Source organism: Anastrepha ludens, chromosome 2 (genome assembly GCF_028408465.1).
Source record: "Anastrepha ludens isolate Willacy chromosome 2, idAnaLude1.1, whole genome shotgun sequence".
Lineage (NCBI taxonomy): Eukaryota > Metazoa > Arthropoda > Insecta > Diptera > Tephritidae > Anastrepha > Anastrepha ludens.
The window spans coordinates 9331574-9349997 of record NC_071498.1 but is presented as its reverse complement, the minus strand read 5'-3'; the positions used below and the strand labels follow the sequence as shown (position 1 = coordinate 9349997).

The 18424-nt window shown below is 33.6% G+C and overlaps 1 protein-coding gene across 7 annotated transcripts; it reads left to right on the top strand.

Annotated features, from left to right (window-relative positions):
* The first annotated feature begins 196 nt into the window (after positions 1–196).
* On the top strand, positions 197–17947 carry LOC128862935 (methionine-R-sulfoxide reductase B1). Of its 7 annotated transcripts, none has more exons than XM_054101819.1 (4): positions 197–588; positions 8641–8793; positions 8860–9024; positions 17048–17946. In XM_054101819.1, exons 2-4 carry the CDS (start codon positions 8682–8684, stop codon positions 17284–17286), a joined length of 516 nt encoding a protein of 171 aa, XP_053957794.1. In that variant the 5' UTR covers positions 197–588; positions 8641–8681; the 3' UTR covers positions 17287–17946. The 7 variants fall into 7 exon arrangements, with proteins under 7 accessions (XP_053957794.1, XP_053957802.1, XP_053957769.1 ...); XM_054101827.1 differs by lacking the exon at positions 197–588 and adding an exon at positions 720–744 and having other exon boundaries at positions 17048–17947; XM_054101794.1 differs by lacking the exons at positions 197–588; positions 17048–17946 and adding exons at positions 762–1134; positions 11473–17041.
* Positions 17948–18424: the final 477 nt, after the last annotated feature.

Genomic DNA, 18424 nt, shown 5'->3' with positions numbered 1-18424 from the left:
ATATTTATTAAAAACAAAATGTTACAAGCAAAAAAATATTATTTGCATACCAACATCAAAATGAAACTAAAACTTCAACAAAAACAAGCATGCGTGAACGACGTAGGTTAGTTATTCGAGTTTGCGATACCATTCACAAGTGTTATGCCATCCCTATGCAACAGCTGATTTTGACTTCTCTGTCAACAAACTTCGTTTTCCATTGTTTACATTTTCCGGCGAAGCAATCATCAGGGGCGCTCAGGTTTTTTATTCGTTTTCCGTTTTCAGCGACCGCTCCTTAGCACTACCATTACATATTTAAAAGCCACCTTCTCACATACGTTGCCCACTAGTAATCAATGCGCCCGTCTATGACGTTTCACTAGTTTTGCTGTTTCTCCACTTTGCTTGGCCAACTGGTCGTTCGTGGCTGTCAGTTTTCTAACGAGTGGCGTGGAATTCGTAACACTAAACGGTTGCAAAATTTGCCTTAGGAAGTTGTGTACAAATTTAGAACGTATAATAATATCAAAATATAAATAGCGAGACAGCAAGATTGCAAAGTTAAACGCATATTGGCGAAAAGTGAATAAAAGGCTAAAACAGGTGAGTAAATTTGCTGTTGTAAACGACAACTATTGCTATGATGTTGCTGTGTTGGCCATGGCTCAAGGACAGGTCGTTGCGAACGGGCGTGTGAAAAAGCGACCAACAAAATAGTTTTGTATTAATTATCGTTTATATACATATAATATCATCTAGGTATTGCTTTGTGTTGACATTTCATTGATGTTTAAAGTGCGAGTAAATTAGCGAGTCTGTTTTTGGAAAAGCTGCGCAATTTTCCTAATAGGGAAAGCTTTTTCTGTTTCGGCTTGCATTTCTCAATCAAACGCTTGATTAAGTAATCATTGGAAAGCGTGGAGCTAACGCATCTCCTTTTAAGGCACACTGAAAACAAATTTTTCTTTATATCCAAAATTTTTTAAGAAATGTTTTCTTTTATACGTAATATCACGCCACCACGATTTCAGTTGGCAACTGTTATATACAGAATACTTCAGGGCGCTGATGTGAACCATTTTTCGGTCGGGAAACCAATTGCATCAATTATTGGTGCATCTGCGTTCATAAATCAAAGAAGCTTCTCGGGTAAGTGATGACGTTGTGTGCTGTTTGTAGTGCCGATTTTTTTATAATAATCCAACGCTGGCTAGCTGGGCGGACACACGCATAGCGATACCAGCTTGCGCCATCTGCCAAATCGATGTAACCCACCTGTACTGAAGGCATTATTTGTTTTTATATACAAATAAATAAATTAAAGCAAGAGTTCGCTTGGATGTTGCACCTCAATTTGAACGGAAAAAAGTTGAACGCAGTGAAAGTTTTCATGAATAGTTTGGCAAACCCAATTTTCCATGTATGTATGTATGCGCGTATATTTATTGCGAGTATCAGCATTTAATCTACGCGTGCCTCATTTTAGTGTTTAAAATTCCGCACTACTCGATGTCTCAACTGGTGGCTATTTAAGAAATAAACAAGTGCCTATGAATTACAAAATCAAAGCCATATTAAGCAAAAAATAATTTTCGGATGGCTATGTATGCATGTAGTATGCACATTTTAATGAATGCAAATACGATTGTATGCATCTTATGAAAAATACATACTAATATTTACGTGCCATTATTACGCGTAAAATCTTCGTAAACCATATCGACTAGTTTAGTTTATTGCTTCCTATTCGAATTCTCCAGGTTTTATCTCTAAGTGTTTATTTTATTTAAATCTACTTATATATTTTATGTCTAAGAAAGTGCGCTAGTTTTACAAGAGACAATATTTTGGGTACATTTTTCTTCACATTTAAATTAAAATTTTTTCGTAGTAATCTAAGCAAGCTTAGACTGTTCATTAAATTACACAGATTGTCACTAATTCCACATGATTCTTATTTTCACCGAAGTCTATTAGCATTGTTCGGTTCCGAACTTTTAATTTTATTAATTCGCCATTGATCGTGGCAGTACATATTGTTTAAAAGTTTCGATACTCAAAAAAGCAATAGTTTTTTTTATTCAGCATCATCACTGTGCGTGATAGCTTTTGAGGTAAACAATCGGAAATCGTTGGACTGCGTAGTCTCCTATGCACAGTTGTATGCACATAGAGGTGTATATGTATATATACATACATATATTTTAAAAACGTACATTGAAGAATTGATTTATAGAAACGAGCTTCTTATATTAGTCCTTATAATATTTATTTATTTTCTTAAAGATCTTGCCTTTTTATTTTGAATAAAAAATATCCACTCATTCAGACTTATAATCAGCTTAAGTATTTACATACTTAGTATAGACTGTTGTTCAGTTTGCCATCTGTCACGTTGTATGCAATCAAAATTTAGATTAGTTTATCTTAACTACAGCGACCTGATAAAAGCTAGATGGTTGCCCCATTAAGTGATTTGATAACTTAATGGTTTCGCATAAAGAATGAAAATTATATTATATTGAATTGAAATTTTTTGTAAAAATATTGCCTAAAAACATATAAGTATTTGTGCATGTGAAGCATAGTAGCTTATGGGGTTAGGAGTAGTCAGAGGCCCGAAAAAATTATGATTTTCAATATTTTGTTTGCTAGTCAGTTGCTTTATTTTACAAAAATAAAAACATAGCACTAATACATCACGTTTCGACTTGACTTTAGCAAAATTTAAGAAAAAAATTAACAATTGTAAAAGTTAACGCTATTGGTGTGGAGCCCGTTTCTCCAGAAGTCCCTTGCGGTGATCATCACAAGTCTTTGGAGATTCATCTAAAATCAATCGGACAAATGAAATTAGTTTTATTAATAGATTATCTTGTGCCTGCTCGAAGCTTTTTTATTTTTTTCAAAATTAACAATATGACGACCCCAGGAAATATTTTTCAGATTTTCGAGAAAAACACCGACAACTAAGTGTTAAAAAAATCGAAATTTTTGAAAAAAAAAATTCTATCAGGCATGAGTTTTTTATGTTTTTCAAAAGCAGTATACATTTTATTGAAATCTACCTAGCGGTTTTTAATTTACAGTGATCGCCAATTCAAAAAACACGGTTTTGAGAAAAACGCATTTAAGGGGGAACACCACTGTGAAAGCGTGACAATTAAGTGATTTTCATGAATTTTTTTTTATAAGTAGGGATGATTATTTGAGGATCGGACAAATTATACTTTATTTAACACTAGCAACCCGCCCAGCTTCGCACGGGTATAAAATATATACCCTATGCCACTCACTGAAAAAATGATTAAAATCGATCCAGTAGTTTTGGCTTATTCATTATTGCCCGTGGCCCGCACGCGTTAAATTTGGAGTAAAACAATTCCCCTTTCTTTATAGCATGAAGATTTCTTGCTATCTTTGGGATATCTAAATTCATACCCTACATTTTTGCATATTAACTTTTTGCATTTTTACATATGTATGTATTTATTTTATTTTTACAACAATTACTATATTACAGAATGTCTTTATATACAACGTTCATAGCCTTCTTGTCATTAGACAATACAAACATGTTTTCTCTAGAGGTTACTCTTGAAAGAGCGACATACAGTTGGCCATGTGAAAAACAGTCAACACTCAAATCTAAGCCTGCAACGTTGAAGGTTTGACCCTGAGATTTATTAATGGTCATTGCAAAAGATGTCTTTACCGGAAATTGTAAGCGTTTAAATTGGAATGGTAGATCCGATGGTATCAGAGGGATTCGGGGAATCAATACATTTTCTCCGGTACCACATCCTGTGAGTATTGTGCACTCTATTATGAAAGTTTTCAGTGATTTTACCAGCAAACGCGTGGCATTGCAAAGTTTAGGTGGACTTAGGTTTCTTAATAAAATAACAGGACAACCTATTTTCAGCTCCATTTTGTGAGGAGGGAGTCCAGACGGTTTCAAAGAATTTAGAAATTCTGTAGGAAATTGAACAGCTTCTTCCAAATCGAGAACAGTATCGACCGAGTAGTATATTTTCGTCGGCGCATCAATCTTTGAAATAATCAAGTTATTTACTTTATCTACTTGTTCGTTAGTTGGTGACAGAATAGCTCTTTCTTTAAACCAAGATATTGTCTTATAACTTATGTTATCAATGTCTGGATAGACATTGTTGACTAACTCTTGGATGTTGTCTATCAAAACACAAAGGTTTTCTAGGTTAATCCTTCCCTCACTTTGAGTTAATTCTCCATTGCCAACTTTTAGCAGCATCTCTGGAAATAGCCTGTTCTCACGTGAAGATGACGAAATCCTCATATTAGTTTTAAGCTCTAATTTATTGACATACGACTAAAGGTGGGATCTTTTTAGCGAAGCATTTATTTCGTCAGCACGTGTTCCTCGAGTCACAACTGGTAGGATTTGACGGAAATCTCCTGAGAACAGAATTGTACATCCACCCATAGGTGCATTTTTGTTGCGCAAATCGCGCATTGTCCTATCCAGTGCTTCCAAAGACGTCTTGTTTGACATGGTAGCTTCGTCCCAGACTATTAATGAGCAGTCACGCAGCAATTTTCCTGTATTGCTCTGTCTAGAAACACTACAGACGCTGTTATCATCATCGGTGGCGATTTTCAGCGGGTGCTTCATTGTAGAGTGTGCGGTTCGGCCTCTTTCCAAAAGAGTAGCGGCAATGCCGGATGACGCAACAGCTAACGCAATTTTTCCGGTAGATCTCAATTAATAATTACTGATGTAATATCTTGAAAAATATTGTTTTTAATTATATGCTGTAAAGAGCCATATACATAGATCTATATGAAAACAACAATGTATTTAAGGTATTTAATTGGATAAGGATTAATGTTGTACCCATTTGTTGAAATCGCTTCGAAAATAAGCTATTAGTTGTCGTAAAAAGTAAATGACAAAAAATGTTATTGTATGGAATTGATAGCAAACTAAACGCGCTCCGAATCAATAAAAACTATTCAAAAACTGTATTTTAATATAATTATGTGCGATTTACTAATATAGAACCTGAAAATAGCGTTTTATTTCGCTGTAAAATTGTATGTACATATAATTACATGGAATTCAGTACATACATAGATACATATGTACATATGTCCGAAATGAAATAATGCGAGCGATTCGTAAATACATACATACATACGCCACCATACGATGTAATTCTAACATTAATGAGGTGTGGTGAGATTATCGCTTAACGCCTATTGCTTCATTCGGTTGACAGCGAACACACACACAAACAGCTTTTGTTGGAAAAAGATCTGCTTTTGTTTAAACAATTTTGGTTAAATAACAAATAAATCAATTTTTTTTTTTGATGCAGAACGAAAGTAAATATTTCAAAGTTAAACTTCAAGAAAGTTTCATTTTAATTGGTTGATTCGTTTATGATTTATGGCCGTGAAAACAAAAAAAATTATGTTTTTTTGCCACATTTTGACCGATTGCCACGCCCCCTTTATATATTTCTTCACATTATATAGATATAAACCTTCATCTTCAATCAATCTATCTTTAAAAAAAAAACCGCATCAAAATCCGTTGCGTAGTTTTAAAGATTTAAGCGTATAATGGGACATAGGGACAAAAAAAGCGACTTTGTTTTATAATATGGAGTGATATATTCAACTATACTGACACAATTTTTTATTAAAAAATTTAAAAAATTACAATTGTTATTAATATTAATTCAATGACGACATAAAAAACTGATGCACCTGCTTTCCACGTTACAGCGCTGAAAAATCATCTGAAAGCAAAAAACCAAAAAAATTCTTCATCTATATATGTATCAATGGCTTTTTTTGAGAAAATGGTGCAAGTTTGAAAAATGAGTTTGCGTTTTTACCCTTTTTTTGTTTTCGATAGGCTTGAAAAAATATTAATTTTTGGAATTTTTAAAAACAGCTATGTATGACTGTAGCCAATACATGTACAAAAATAAAAAAATTAATATCAAAATGCAAAATGCAAAAAAAAAATCGATTTTTTTTTTAAATCACAGTGGTGTTCCCCCTTAAAGTTTTGCCATCGATTCTGGGGCTCCCGAGCGCCCTTTGTTAATTGTTGAATAACTCGAAACGTTGAATAACTTAAAATTTTCACGCAATATTTTTAAGATGTTATACTTTAGGCGGCCGCCGCAGCTGAATGGGTTGGTGCGTGACTACCATTCGGAATTCACAAGAGAGAACGTTGGTTCGAATCCCGGTGAAACACCAAAATTAAGAAAAACATTTTTCTAATAGCGGTCGCCTGTCGGCAGGCAATGGTAAACCGCCGAGTGTAGTTCTGCCATGGAAAAGCTGGGGGAGGAGCTCGGCCAAACACCCAAAAAGGGTGTAAGCAAGCGCCAATTATATACATATACAGTCGAACTTCGATAACTCGAACTATGACATGCCACAAAAAAAAATCGAGCTATCAAGATTTCGAGTTATCAAATATAATAATATATAAATATGTATGTACATACATACATAAAAATCCATAAACAAAATAAAACCTGATGGAAAAATTAAACAATCCACAAAACTCAAGGGCTAGCAAACAATTTTATTGATAAAACAGTACATGCTTCGAATTATGTGTAGTTGCTATATAATATTGTATGTGTATATTTTAAAATTATATATACATAATTAAGAACATAGTATGAATATTGAGGTTCGACTGTATATGTATATACCTTAAGAAAATGCAAAACAAAAATCCAATTTTTTTTTTAATTCTGACTACCCCTAACCCCTTATGTCGAAAATTACAATTTAGAGATGCGGCCAGTTTAATTTTCAGCCTAGCTTGATTCATTAAAAAAATAAGTTTAAAGCATTTTTATTAATGTCAATAAAGAGTAAAAGGAATAGTTTTAAACAATTAAATACAGATTCCACATATCATGAATTTAATTGTGAATATTTATTGAATCTTCATGTCAATTTAAGTTATGTAGTTGTACGATGATTTTATGATACGCGCACATAAGATGAAGACACATTTTTCTATGAAAGATATGTAACTCTAAAATATCTGACGAATTCGAAATGAAATCCGGCGTTATTGTTGTTGTAGCAGCATAAAGATTCATTCAAACACATTGGCCGGATATAAATCCGGGTCGTTCCGGTTACGTAGGACCGACTGTCGTGGGAGCGGCGTGAGGCAAGGTGACTCACTATCAACGCTTTTATTTAATTTAACACTGCATTCAGCAAAAAACGAAATAGCTCAAGGTGGCACAATATTTTATAAATCGACACAAATATGCGCATACGCTGACGACATTGTGACTCTTGCGAGAAATAGGGAGGCTCTTCAGAACGTTTTCATGTGCTACAAGACCAGGGGGGGCTCAATAAAAGTGAAGAAAAGACGAAGTAAAGGGTTTTTCAATTGGCGTGGGTCGATTTTGGCGCCCTGTGGCAGCCATTTTGTTTTGGTGACATCTGTCAAATCTTTTGTTTATTATTCAGTTGTTTATGCCAAATCATCATGCCAAGTTACACGATTGAACAGCACGTTCAAATGATAAAACTTTATTATCAAAATGAGTGTTCATTAACGCAAACGTTGCGCGCATTGCGCCCAATTTCTTATGGCCCATATTGAACCATATGAACCTAGACGACATGTGGCGCTACGTGCCACACAGCAAACGCCATTTTATTCCATTTCAACATCTACCTGCCCTTATTGAAAAACCCTTTACATGACACAATCCTTTCATGATAATCACATCAGAATCGGAAGTTATGTTTTTGAGTTCATGCAAGAGTTTAAATACTTAGGCGTAGTACGCAGCATAAATAAGGATATGGGCTTATCTATACAAGACCGTATTCAGACAGCTAACAGAGCATACTTTGGCCATATCACACTTATGAAGTTTTCATTGTTATCAAACAAAAACTACAGATGTACAAAATTATAATAAGACCGGTTCTCACCTACGGCTGTGAAACATGACGTGACGTGATGACGTGAATTTACTGATGCGATTTGAAAGAAAAATTTCTTAGAAGAATATTCGGCCCTATACGAGTGGAACCACAAGATCAGTGTTTTAATCGCGTGAGGAAATGTAACGCGGTTTATAATGTCCCAAAGATTACGGTGGTATGCAGTTTAAGAATGAGCAGCAAAAGAACGACCAAAAAAGTATTTGAAGGAGCAAGAAGGAGAGGCCGTCCAAGGAGACGATGGTTGCAAGACGTAGACGACGATATACGAAAGATGAGAATCTCACAACATAGAGCGAAAGCGGACTGTCGAGAAGAATGAAGGCGTGTTGTAGAGGAGGTAATGGTCCACCCCGGACTGTAATCTAAAAATATAGATCGAAAGCGGACTGTCGAGAAGAATGAAGGCGTATTGCGGAGGAAGCAATGGTCCACCCCGGACTGTAATGCCAAGATGACGATGTAAACACTAATAATTTTATTGCAACGCGTTATTGTGTCTATTGTACCACCAATGCATTAACTCATTTCTCCTCCTACTCGACTTAAGCTACTATGTCTCATGCCCACAGATACATACATATGTTGATGCATTTATATACAACTGTAATTTACTTATTTTGTTTATTTATCAAAGAGCTTTTCTATCTCCAATGACAGATAAACCATACGACCAGGAAACCGCAAACAGTTTGAAGAAAATGGAGAATAAAGCCGAAAAAATAAATGTAAATAAGGAAGAGTTGAAGAAGCGTCTAACACCACTACAGTATCAAGTGACACAGGAGGCTGCTACAGAGCGACCATTTACAGGTATGTGACGAATAATTTCTTGTCTTTAGTCCTTTTTCATATAATACAATTTATACGATCTTCTAGGTTGTTACAACAAACACTATGAAAAGGGTTTATACCGTTGTATTGTTTGCCAGCAGGATCTCTTCAGTTCCGATACCAAATATGATTCAGGTTGTGGTTGGCCCGCATTCAATGATGTGCTTGATAAGGGCAAAATAACATTACATCGTGATGCGAGTATTCCAGGTAAAGAAAAATCCAACTTAAGGTAATTAACTGTTTGTCTGCAACTATTGCTGTTATTGCTATAGATGCGAGTGTGCTCTCGTGCACGAGTACGTATGTATGCACACACTTGTGCATAATTTTGTTGCACGCATCGGTGGCAAATGCAGTTCACATTGCAAATAGTGCATTCGATAATTACAGAATTAGTTTTAAATGCTTTGCAAACGAGCTATGTTACATTAATATTTGCTTAGTTATTGTAGGACTTTTATGATTTTAGTACCTGTGTTAAACTAGTCAAAGTACAATAGTTCACTATTATGCATAAATGTACTTTTCAAGTTATATAATATAAGAACGCTCATCTATAGAATATAGAAATTTATGAATGGTATGCTTAGAAATTTCAAATATCGGGTGTTTTTTATTTTAACTGTATGAGAACTAACGATACCGATAACTATGGTTCGACAGCTGATAATGTCAAACTGTGTTGACATTTCTGTTCGGTAAGGTTTGGCGAGTCATTATGAATCGTTTAACGCCAGAACAAAACTTCCAAATTGTGGAAATTTGCTTAAAAAGCCAAATATTTTCGCTAAGTTCATAGAGCGTTGGCGGCATCATCGGACTTACTTCTTTCAAAATGAGGAAGGAGCTGTCTTTACCGTGAGGCGAGTGCTATCAAACCATGCTGACTGAGTTTTTGTTTCCAAAAATTAATCAGCTAAATATCGACGATATTTGATTCCAACAAGACGGCCGAACTTGTCATACAGCGCGCTTAACAATTGATTTATTGAAGTCACCATTGAGGCCATACGGCCAGATTTATTGGAAACAGTAGATTCAGAGTAGCCAGACTTATTGGAAAATTGGACTGACCATGTAACACGTAGTCGCTTCGGACGTATGCCGGATTTCATATTCAAAAAATAAATGCAAATTTCTGTTTTGTATTAGCATTTAAAGTTCTCAAGTTCTTAAAAAAACACCCGATACCATTTCAAAATTAAAATTTAAGCTTCTCTTATAGACCCGAAATAAATCGCTGATTCCCAGTTTCAGCATTTATTATCCTTTAAAAATGGCAAAACAAATCTTAGATGTAACTAAAATCATAAAGTGCATAGAGCAAAATCAATCACATATTTCACTTAGAATAAGTTGTTAAACGCTCACTATCTGCCTTTTAAATAGGTTTTATTTTAAAACTTACCTTTGTTTTATCTTTTAATCTGAAAATTGTATCTGAGTTGCGCAATTTTTTATGCATAAAACGCATTTCTCTGATTTTTTTATTCATCTTACAAATTTTACCATCAGAAGATAGGAAGATAAGATTAGCTTAGACAGAAGTATTTAAGGAGCGCTACTCAGATTAGAACAATATAAATATTTACGTTTATTTATTAATCAAATGACAGCATCAGGTGTTCTGAAAGACGAAAAGATAATTTTTGTAAATTATAAAAGCCGAAATATATCCGAAAGAAGTTGATAGCAGTCAGATGTTTCAATGGCTCCGAAAATTAATACACATAAACTCTTCTTTTATTCTAATTTGTATGCCATTTTAGTTTATGCAAATACCGTTTCCCCACTTATTTCTATTTCTATCGAACAAAATGGGTTTAGCCCGTTGCTAACGCTTATAGAGCTTTTTCATAAGTTATTATTTTTTTGTTTTGTCTTTGTCGTAATAACATGAGTAAGTGTACCTAGATATGCATATCTTTATTTGCCAGCTTTCACTGTCTTGTACTAATAGTGTAAGTAGAAAATCTTTAACGAGCGTTGTGTTGAAGTGTGTGCATCTAAAACTACAATCCAGCTTGCTATAACTACTCTTAAGTACGTACCTACATATTGTGCGTGTGCTTATGTAGGTATGTAAGTGCATATACTCGTATGTTTGTTTTGTTTTGTTCTTTTGTCCAAATTTCAATAAAAGTGCGAAATTGTAAAACAATTGTTGCAGTTTAGTTCATTCGTTTGTCCAATCCTTTGTTCGTTTGTACGTTCGTTCGTTCGTTCATTTGTGTACATGTGTATGTACATGTATTGTATCTATTCAAACTATACCAAGGTATGCTCCTAATTAAAGTTTTCTTTTCCTTCTATACTTTTTAACTCGCCGCAACATCTCTTATTCTCTAAAATCTTTGTGTTATGAAAACACACAAACTTTTATAATCGAAATTCACATTTGTGTTCATATACGCAAACGAAATACTGACCAACTTAAATGCTGCAATAAATGAATTTTATCGAAATGAATTATTTTATTTAACGCGAATTGCGAAAAAATTGAAACGAAATATAACTCTCTTTTTTACTACATACTTACTCGTGCATTGATTTTTACACTTTGCGCTTTTTGCTGACACCTACCCACACATTTTGAAAAAACCAAACACACCCAAATACACATATCAAAAATAAACGTGTTAATAAAAACAGTAGTAATTTCGAAAATGTTAGGCATGGTGCGGACAGAGGTGCGCTGCTCCAAATGTTCCGCGCACATGGGACACGTTTTCGATGATGGCCCGCCACCCAAACATCTGCGATACTGCATCAATTCGGCGTCCATTGATTTTGTACCACTAAAGGCGAACAGCAACATTGCCTCTGGTTCCTCCGCCACAACTGCTTCCTTCTCAAAAGGACACGTGAAAAAATAATTAAAGTGTACAATTTGCTCGAAGTAATAAAAATTTAAAGTTTCTTGTTTCATTAATAATAATATGTAGACTACATACACATTTGATATTATACATAAAAATGACTTGTTATTTACAATATACATATATATATACAATATGTAAAATGAAAAGAGCGACTGTATTTTTGATAACGGCAAAGAAAGTTAGTAAGGTGGATTAACTTATGTAAACATTTGTGTGCAGTGTAAGAGGAATATATTTGGTTTTGCCCTAATTGAATTATTTAGTTTATATATATACATATACACATTTCAATATACCTGTATATGTGTATTTAATTCTATATAGAAAATTGAATTAATTTACATGCTTAGGTCTATTGAAGCATATATTTATATTCAACCTCGCGTGCTTATATTGATTGAACTCACCGAATGGCCGGATTTGCGCTTACCTGCAATTGCCTTCATTCCGTAAACAAAGAAGAAATTGCATAAATCAGGCATAGCACAAGTAATTTTTTTTTTACTTTCAATTTTGTTTATCTTTTGCAATACATTTTATGAAAATGTATCGTTCATATCTCAAGGACATATTCTCTTTTGGTATAATTTCTTTTGAATATGATTATTTATTATGCCTATGTATTTTTCAACTTCATATACATTCATACATGAAATCATCAAAAAACCTAATACATTCATCTTAGATTTGCATTACCGCTTGATGGTGTTATGATTTGCTTGAAGTCTGAATGTTCATGTGGTCAGAGTGGTTATTATGATTATTTATTTTGGTAAATAGGTGGAAACTTAAGTAGGAATTACGCAATTAAAAACAAATAAAATTGCATAACATTGTTATTAGCTAACTGCATAAAGCTGGCTTAAAATAAATCATCTGCATAAATGAGGACCTTTTGAATTGCCATTGCACACATCTACCTAAAATTGTGCTAATGTGTGTGCGGTTTACGGGCCTTTGCTACTTAACGGAACGATAGGATTATATGTATACATATATGTATAAAGGTTTTTCCAATAAGAGGTGTTATTTAGATTAAATTAGAGATGATTAACGATTTTTTATGACCGAAATTGGATGGTATTGATCTGGACAACCTTTATTTTCAACAAGACGCTACGTGCCACACAAGCAACGAAACCACTTATCTTTTACGGGAAAAGTTTCCGGACCGTGTTATCTCCACCTCTACCACCTCACAATTGGCCACCGAGATCTTGTGATTTAACACCTTATGACTTTTTTCTTTGGGGCCACGTGAAATAGAAGGTCTGTGCCAATAGCCCAGGTTCGATTCAAGACCTCAAAGATGGAATTCGTGAGGCTATCGAGGACATAGGGCAGCCACTTTGCAATTCGGTTATGGAAAATTTCATAAAGAGGATATTGTCCTGTAAGCGTGGTCGTGGTGGTCATTCGCCTGATGTTATTTTCCACTATTAACGGCATACCTTCCTCTTTCTAATGAAATAAACATCCGATCATTTATATTAAAAAATAGCGTTTTTCTTTGAATATCAAAATAACAATTCTTATTGGAAACCCCTTTATGTATATCGCACGTTTATTAATATAAAGAAGTATTTCAAAATTTTACAATAGTTTTTTCGGAAAACCCCAAAAAGAGTTTATCATTTCGTAAAGTGTAATTAACTGCTAATTATAACAAAACCGAAATAGTCCAGTCAATTTGAAGGGTAGGAAAACGAAATATTAGGTTGGGGAAAATGAAATCCATTATTTTCTCTGTAGATTGCTGCAGCGATCGATATCTCGTAAGGTATCGATCAAATAATTTAAAATTTATGCTCGTTGCCAAGGTGACATTTCACACTAAAAAAAATCCTTTCCTGTTTTTGTTTGTTCCATTCAGTTGGGAGTCACAGGGTATTAACAATGAAAGTCAATAAAGAGAAAATTTGGTACGTTTTACATTTTTCCTTTGATAAAGGAAACACACCACAATTCTCCTTATAAAAATATAGTTCCCAATAATTCTGTGGGAGGTCGAGGCTTCCCATATAGATTGTGTTTCCAGAGTTAGTTCCTCGCCTAGTACCGTCTTCAAAGCTGAGAGTGAGGCTTATGAGGTATATGCGAAAAATTACATCAAACAGTCGATTCATCAATGTCTAATTGTTGAGCACATCGGGATATCGATGTTGAAAGTTGTTCAGCAACACTTAGCGCTACAGTAGCATAGCAGCAAGTTTCTCAACAGTTGATCTGTCAGCCCTCGCTCTACGCTCGACAGAACTAGTTTCTTAAAATTCTTTCACCAACCTTTGAATTATCGAGTCATTTGCAGGATTATTTCCAGTAAACAAAAAACGAACTTTGCGATATGTTGCCCATTTTCATAATAAAATTCAATAAAACTCGTTGTTCTATCGTGTAAAATTGTAAAACAGTCTACTTGAGAAATGTCAAAGATGATATGCAAAAAAATTCCGTCTATGAATTATTCACTACTGACAACTAGACGTCACTTTTGAAAGGGCTCTTATGCAGCCTCGTTATATTGCTTTTGTTGTAGTATTAACTATATTTTTATACAAAAATTAAAAAAAAATAGTAGTGCCCTTATAATTTTGCAACGGGATGTATGTTATATGAGAAGAAATTGTAAGAGTAAAAATTAATAGGTGGGCAATGACAAACCTTCGAGTGAATTTCTGCCATGAAAAAGCATCTCATGAAAAACCATCTTGCATTGTCATGACAGAATACAATACCTTTTCGATTTGTCAATTCCGGCAGCTTTTCTTCAACTGCATTATTTAATTTGATTAGTTGTTCAATGTAGACATCAAAATTGATCGCTCGGTTGAGTTCAAAGTAGACAATTCCTTTGTAATCAGAATATCAGCTTTTTTGATGTTATTTGAGTTGGTTCACCTGGCCTGCTCCCAGTCGTTTTAAAAATTGATAATTTTCATTAAGTTTCTTTAGCAAATCGCAGCTGTTAATGCGTCGCGTTAAATGCGTTTCTTTCAGTTCGTGAGAAACCCATGAATAGAGTTTTTGAACATAGCCAAATTGTTTTAAGTGTTTTTCAATGCATGTATGTGATACATGAAGCTTCTCTGCAATCTCACGTGTTGTACTGTGACGATCCGAATCGATTATTGCTTTGATTTGGGCATCGTCAATTTCAACTGGGCGTCCAGAGCGTGAGTGAAAAATCCAGAACGAAATTTGGCAAACCAATTTGACACTGCCGTTCTTTTAAGGCTTCGTCGCCATAAACAGCACATACATTTTTATGAGCTTGCGATGTAATTTTCCCTTTGCGGAAATAAAAAAAGCAAAATATGACGAAAATGATCCTTTTGATTTTTTGATCATTTGATTTTTCAACGAACGCCCAGCGAAAACTACGCAACAGATCAAAATTTTTTTACTGATTGACAGCTGTATTGTCAACTATCAAATAACAAAATGTGTTTTATATTTTAACTACGTCTGCAATTCTAAAAATTCAACTCAAGCCATCTATGAGTGAAATCCGCAATTACTTAGTTGCCAACCCAATATTTATTAAAGAAAACATCCCTCAATTAAAATTAATGAAGTCCTACATACGGCAACTTTTAGAAAAAATGAGTGAGCTCCCGCGGGCTTGGTTTACTTCAAAACGCAACACTAAAAACAAAAAAAAATTGTTTCTCTGCATATTATTATAATTAACTCCAAGTAGACTTATGTAGGTGATTATAAACTCCAATGTGGAAATATAAGAAATTGCGCCGAAGTTGTCTTTTGAGATTAATTTGCTTGCAAATCAAAAGTTTGTCTGCTTCCTTAATGCCTCAATCGCATACATACGTACACATAGTAGTTAGTAACTTAATTTCTTTTGCAATGCAACATGCATATGTATGTATGTTTGTAAGAGTATGTATGTATGTACATAGTTAAGCTTTTTAATGAACTCTACGTCCTTTCCATTGATTGCAAAGCAGCTGAAATGCGCTTAAATTTCTTAAATTTTGACGCCGTCGTTGCGTATGTATGTCAAAATAATTACTAACTAAAGCAGCATTTTTTTCAATTTTCTTAATTTTTTGTTCTATTTTCAAAATCGCATGTTTCACGCTAATTGCAGCTTAGCAATAAGTAATTAAATAATGCTGATTTTAATAAAGCATTCATACATACATAAATATATAAAAGTTGATAAATAAAATTACGACATTTAAAATAATGAATTTTTTTATATATTTTTTCTATTTCTCTCTTTTTTCGCTTTTTATATACATGTGCCTGTACGGGGGTCTGAATTGAAACACTCATTACAACATTTACATACATATTGTTAATAAATAATGAAACACAAAAATGTTTGCTCACGCATCGAATGAAACATAAATGCATACAATGCTGCTGTATTTGCATACGTACACACTTACAACCGTTAACCATCACGTCTTCTCATTAAGCGCTGTTGTATTTTTATTGATTTACAAATTGCCTACATGCATATATTAAATATTAATAAACATCGCTTATATTTTTCTTATGTAAACATAAATTTAACAAAAAATCACAAACATAATTTAACTTTGTGCGAATTCTATAACAAAATAATAAACTTTTTCATCATTCACTCATTGTCTTATGCACCTACATTTCGTCGATTTTTTTTACTTCAATTTTCCATCGATTTTTTGTTTCAACATTTTAATTTAACACTTCACTTTTTGCGTTAATTTCTTACTCCAAAACTTCGCTCTCGACTCTACATTTCGCTCTCACTGCTTCGTTGTTGATTTAATTTCAATTTATTTCGCTCATTTTCTACCGGTTCTCTCTCTTTGTTTCATATTTCATATGCTGCTGTTTTTATGTTTTGTTCTTACCCATACCTTGTTCATTGCCACTTGCATATATAATATGTTTATGTTTATTTTTTGTTATTCACTTTATGTACGGTTATATTCTCTTTTTTTACTCTTTCGTCTACTTTTTTGTAAATCATTTTTTGTTGATTTTGCACTTATTTATTTATTTATTTTTTTACTATTATTATTTTTAATTCTTCTGCTATGCTTTCACAACCAATTAAAATTACTATAACGAAATATCCCTGTAACCAAACAAAAAAAAAACCTCTAAAACCAATTATAATCCAATTGCCAATTAATTTAACTAAAACATATTTTTAATTGAAAAACTGTTCAAAACACATCTCCCTTACGGAATGTGCCTAAATAATATCTTGTGTATCTTTTACCTGCCCATCACCAATTATCTAAAATGAATTATACAAAATAAAATCTCGTATCTATATATTTATAAATATATATGCATATATTCCACTTGTGCAAAACAATCCAATTAAAAAGGGGGTAATATTTTACTACTAATTAAACATCCAGAACGTATACGCACAGAGGTACGCTGCGCCCGCTGCAACGCTCATATGGGCCACGTCTTTGAGGATGGACCAAAGCCGACACGTAAACGCTATTGTATTAATTCGGCAGCGATCGTTTTCATTTCGGCTGACGAGTTGAATGGTGCCAATGGTGTTAGTGCTACGAGTGCGCCCACACCTACCGCCACGCCCATTTCGCAACAATAACGACGCACGATATCGATACACTAAACGAGAAAACGGTACAAATATCAACGATCTGATGGATGCTTGTCAGAGATTACAGGGAGACTATGCTGAAAATTGAAATAGTAAAATTTTATTGAAAACAAAAAAAAGCGTAAAAAAGCCAAATTGCTGACTGTTGGGTGTGGCCAAATATTATTATTGTATTTAAATAACAAATAAAAACTACAAGGAGAGCAGGAAGAAATATGCAAAAGAAATGCTTAGTTAATAATAGTAAACAATTAAAACGAAAAATAAAAGTAATAAAAGATTTGTAATTTTCAATATATTTTAACTAAATTTTAACTAACAATCTGTTGTTTGCTAAGAGAATAATAACCATTAAGCAGCTAAATGCGATCTTTTAGATTTTTTGAATTAAATTTTTTTTGCAACCACACAATTCCAATGTATACCAAATATACTTATGTGTCTACGTATAAAATATGTAAAGTTATGATTTTAAATTTGTTATCACGATTAGACAATTAGCCTCATGATAAAACTAAATAACTCTTGCTTGCTTGGCTAATTAACAGCTGTCAATTATTTTGTATATAAATAGTGTTTTTGTTTTGTTTTTTTCTAATCTGATAAAACAAATAAATGATGGTATTTTTGATAAAATACAAAATATTGGGTTTCATTTGACGAAAAAGGATTTCTTTACTGCAACAAGTAACGGGGTTTCTTTGGAAATTGAAAGGGTTTTTCAAAAGTGACGCCTAGATGTCGGTAATGAATAATTTCTTGACGGTACCTTTTTTTGATGTCATCTTTGGCATTTGTCAACTAGACAGTTTTACAATTTTACGCGATAGAACAACGCGTTTAAATTATTGAAACTTATTATGAAAATCGTCGTTCTTTAAGAGCAACATATCGCAAAATTTGTAATTTTTTTTTGGTGGAAATAATCAACCGTAAGAGCCGACACTTCAAAACTTGGTGAAAAAATTTCAAGAAACTGGCTCTGTCGCGTATAGAAAAAAGACTAACTGTGTTGCTGAACAACCTTCAACATCAATATCTCGACTTTGTCAACAAATAGGCATTCATGAATCGGCTATTCGACTGTTTGGCGGATTTTACCTGTAGACGTGCTCATAGTGGATAT

Bases quoted from the DNA above. Each gene is read 5' to 3' on its own strand.
- LOC128862935 (XM_054101779.1), top strand. From the start codon at position 975: ATGTTTTCTTTTATACGTAATATCACGCCACCACGATTTCAGTTGGCA. The intron at 1,135-8,640 runs GTAAGTGATGAC...CTCCAATGACAG, and splicing joins AAATCAAAGAAGCTTCTCGG to ATAAACCATACGACCAGGAA. The intron at 8,794-8,859 runs GTATGTGACGAA...ACGATCTTCTAG, and splicing joins TACAGAGCGACCATTTACAG to GTTGTTACAACAAACACTAT.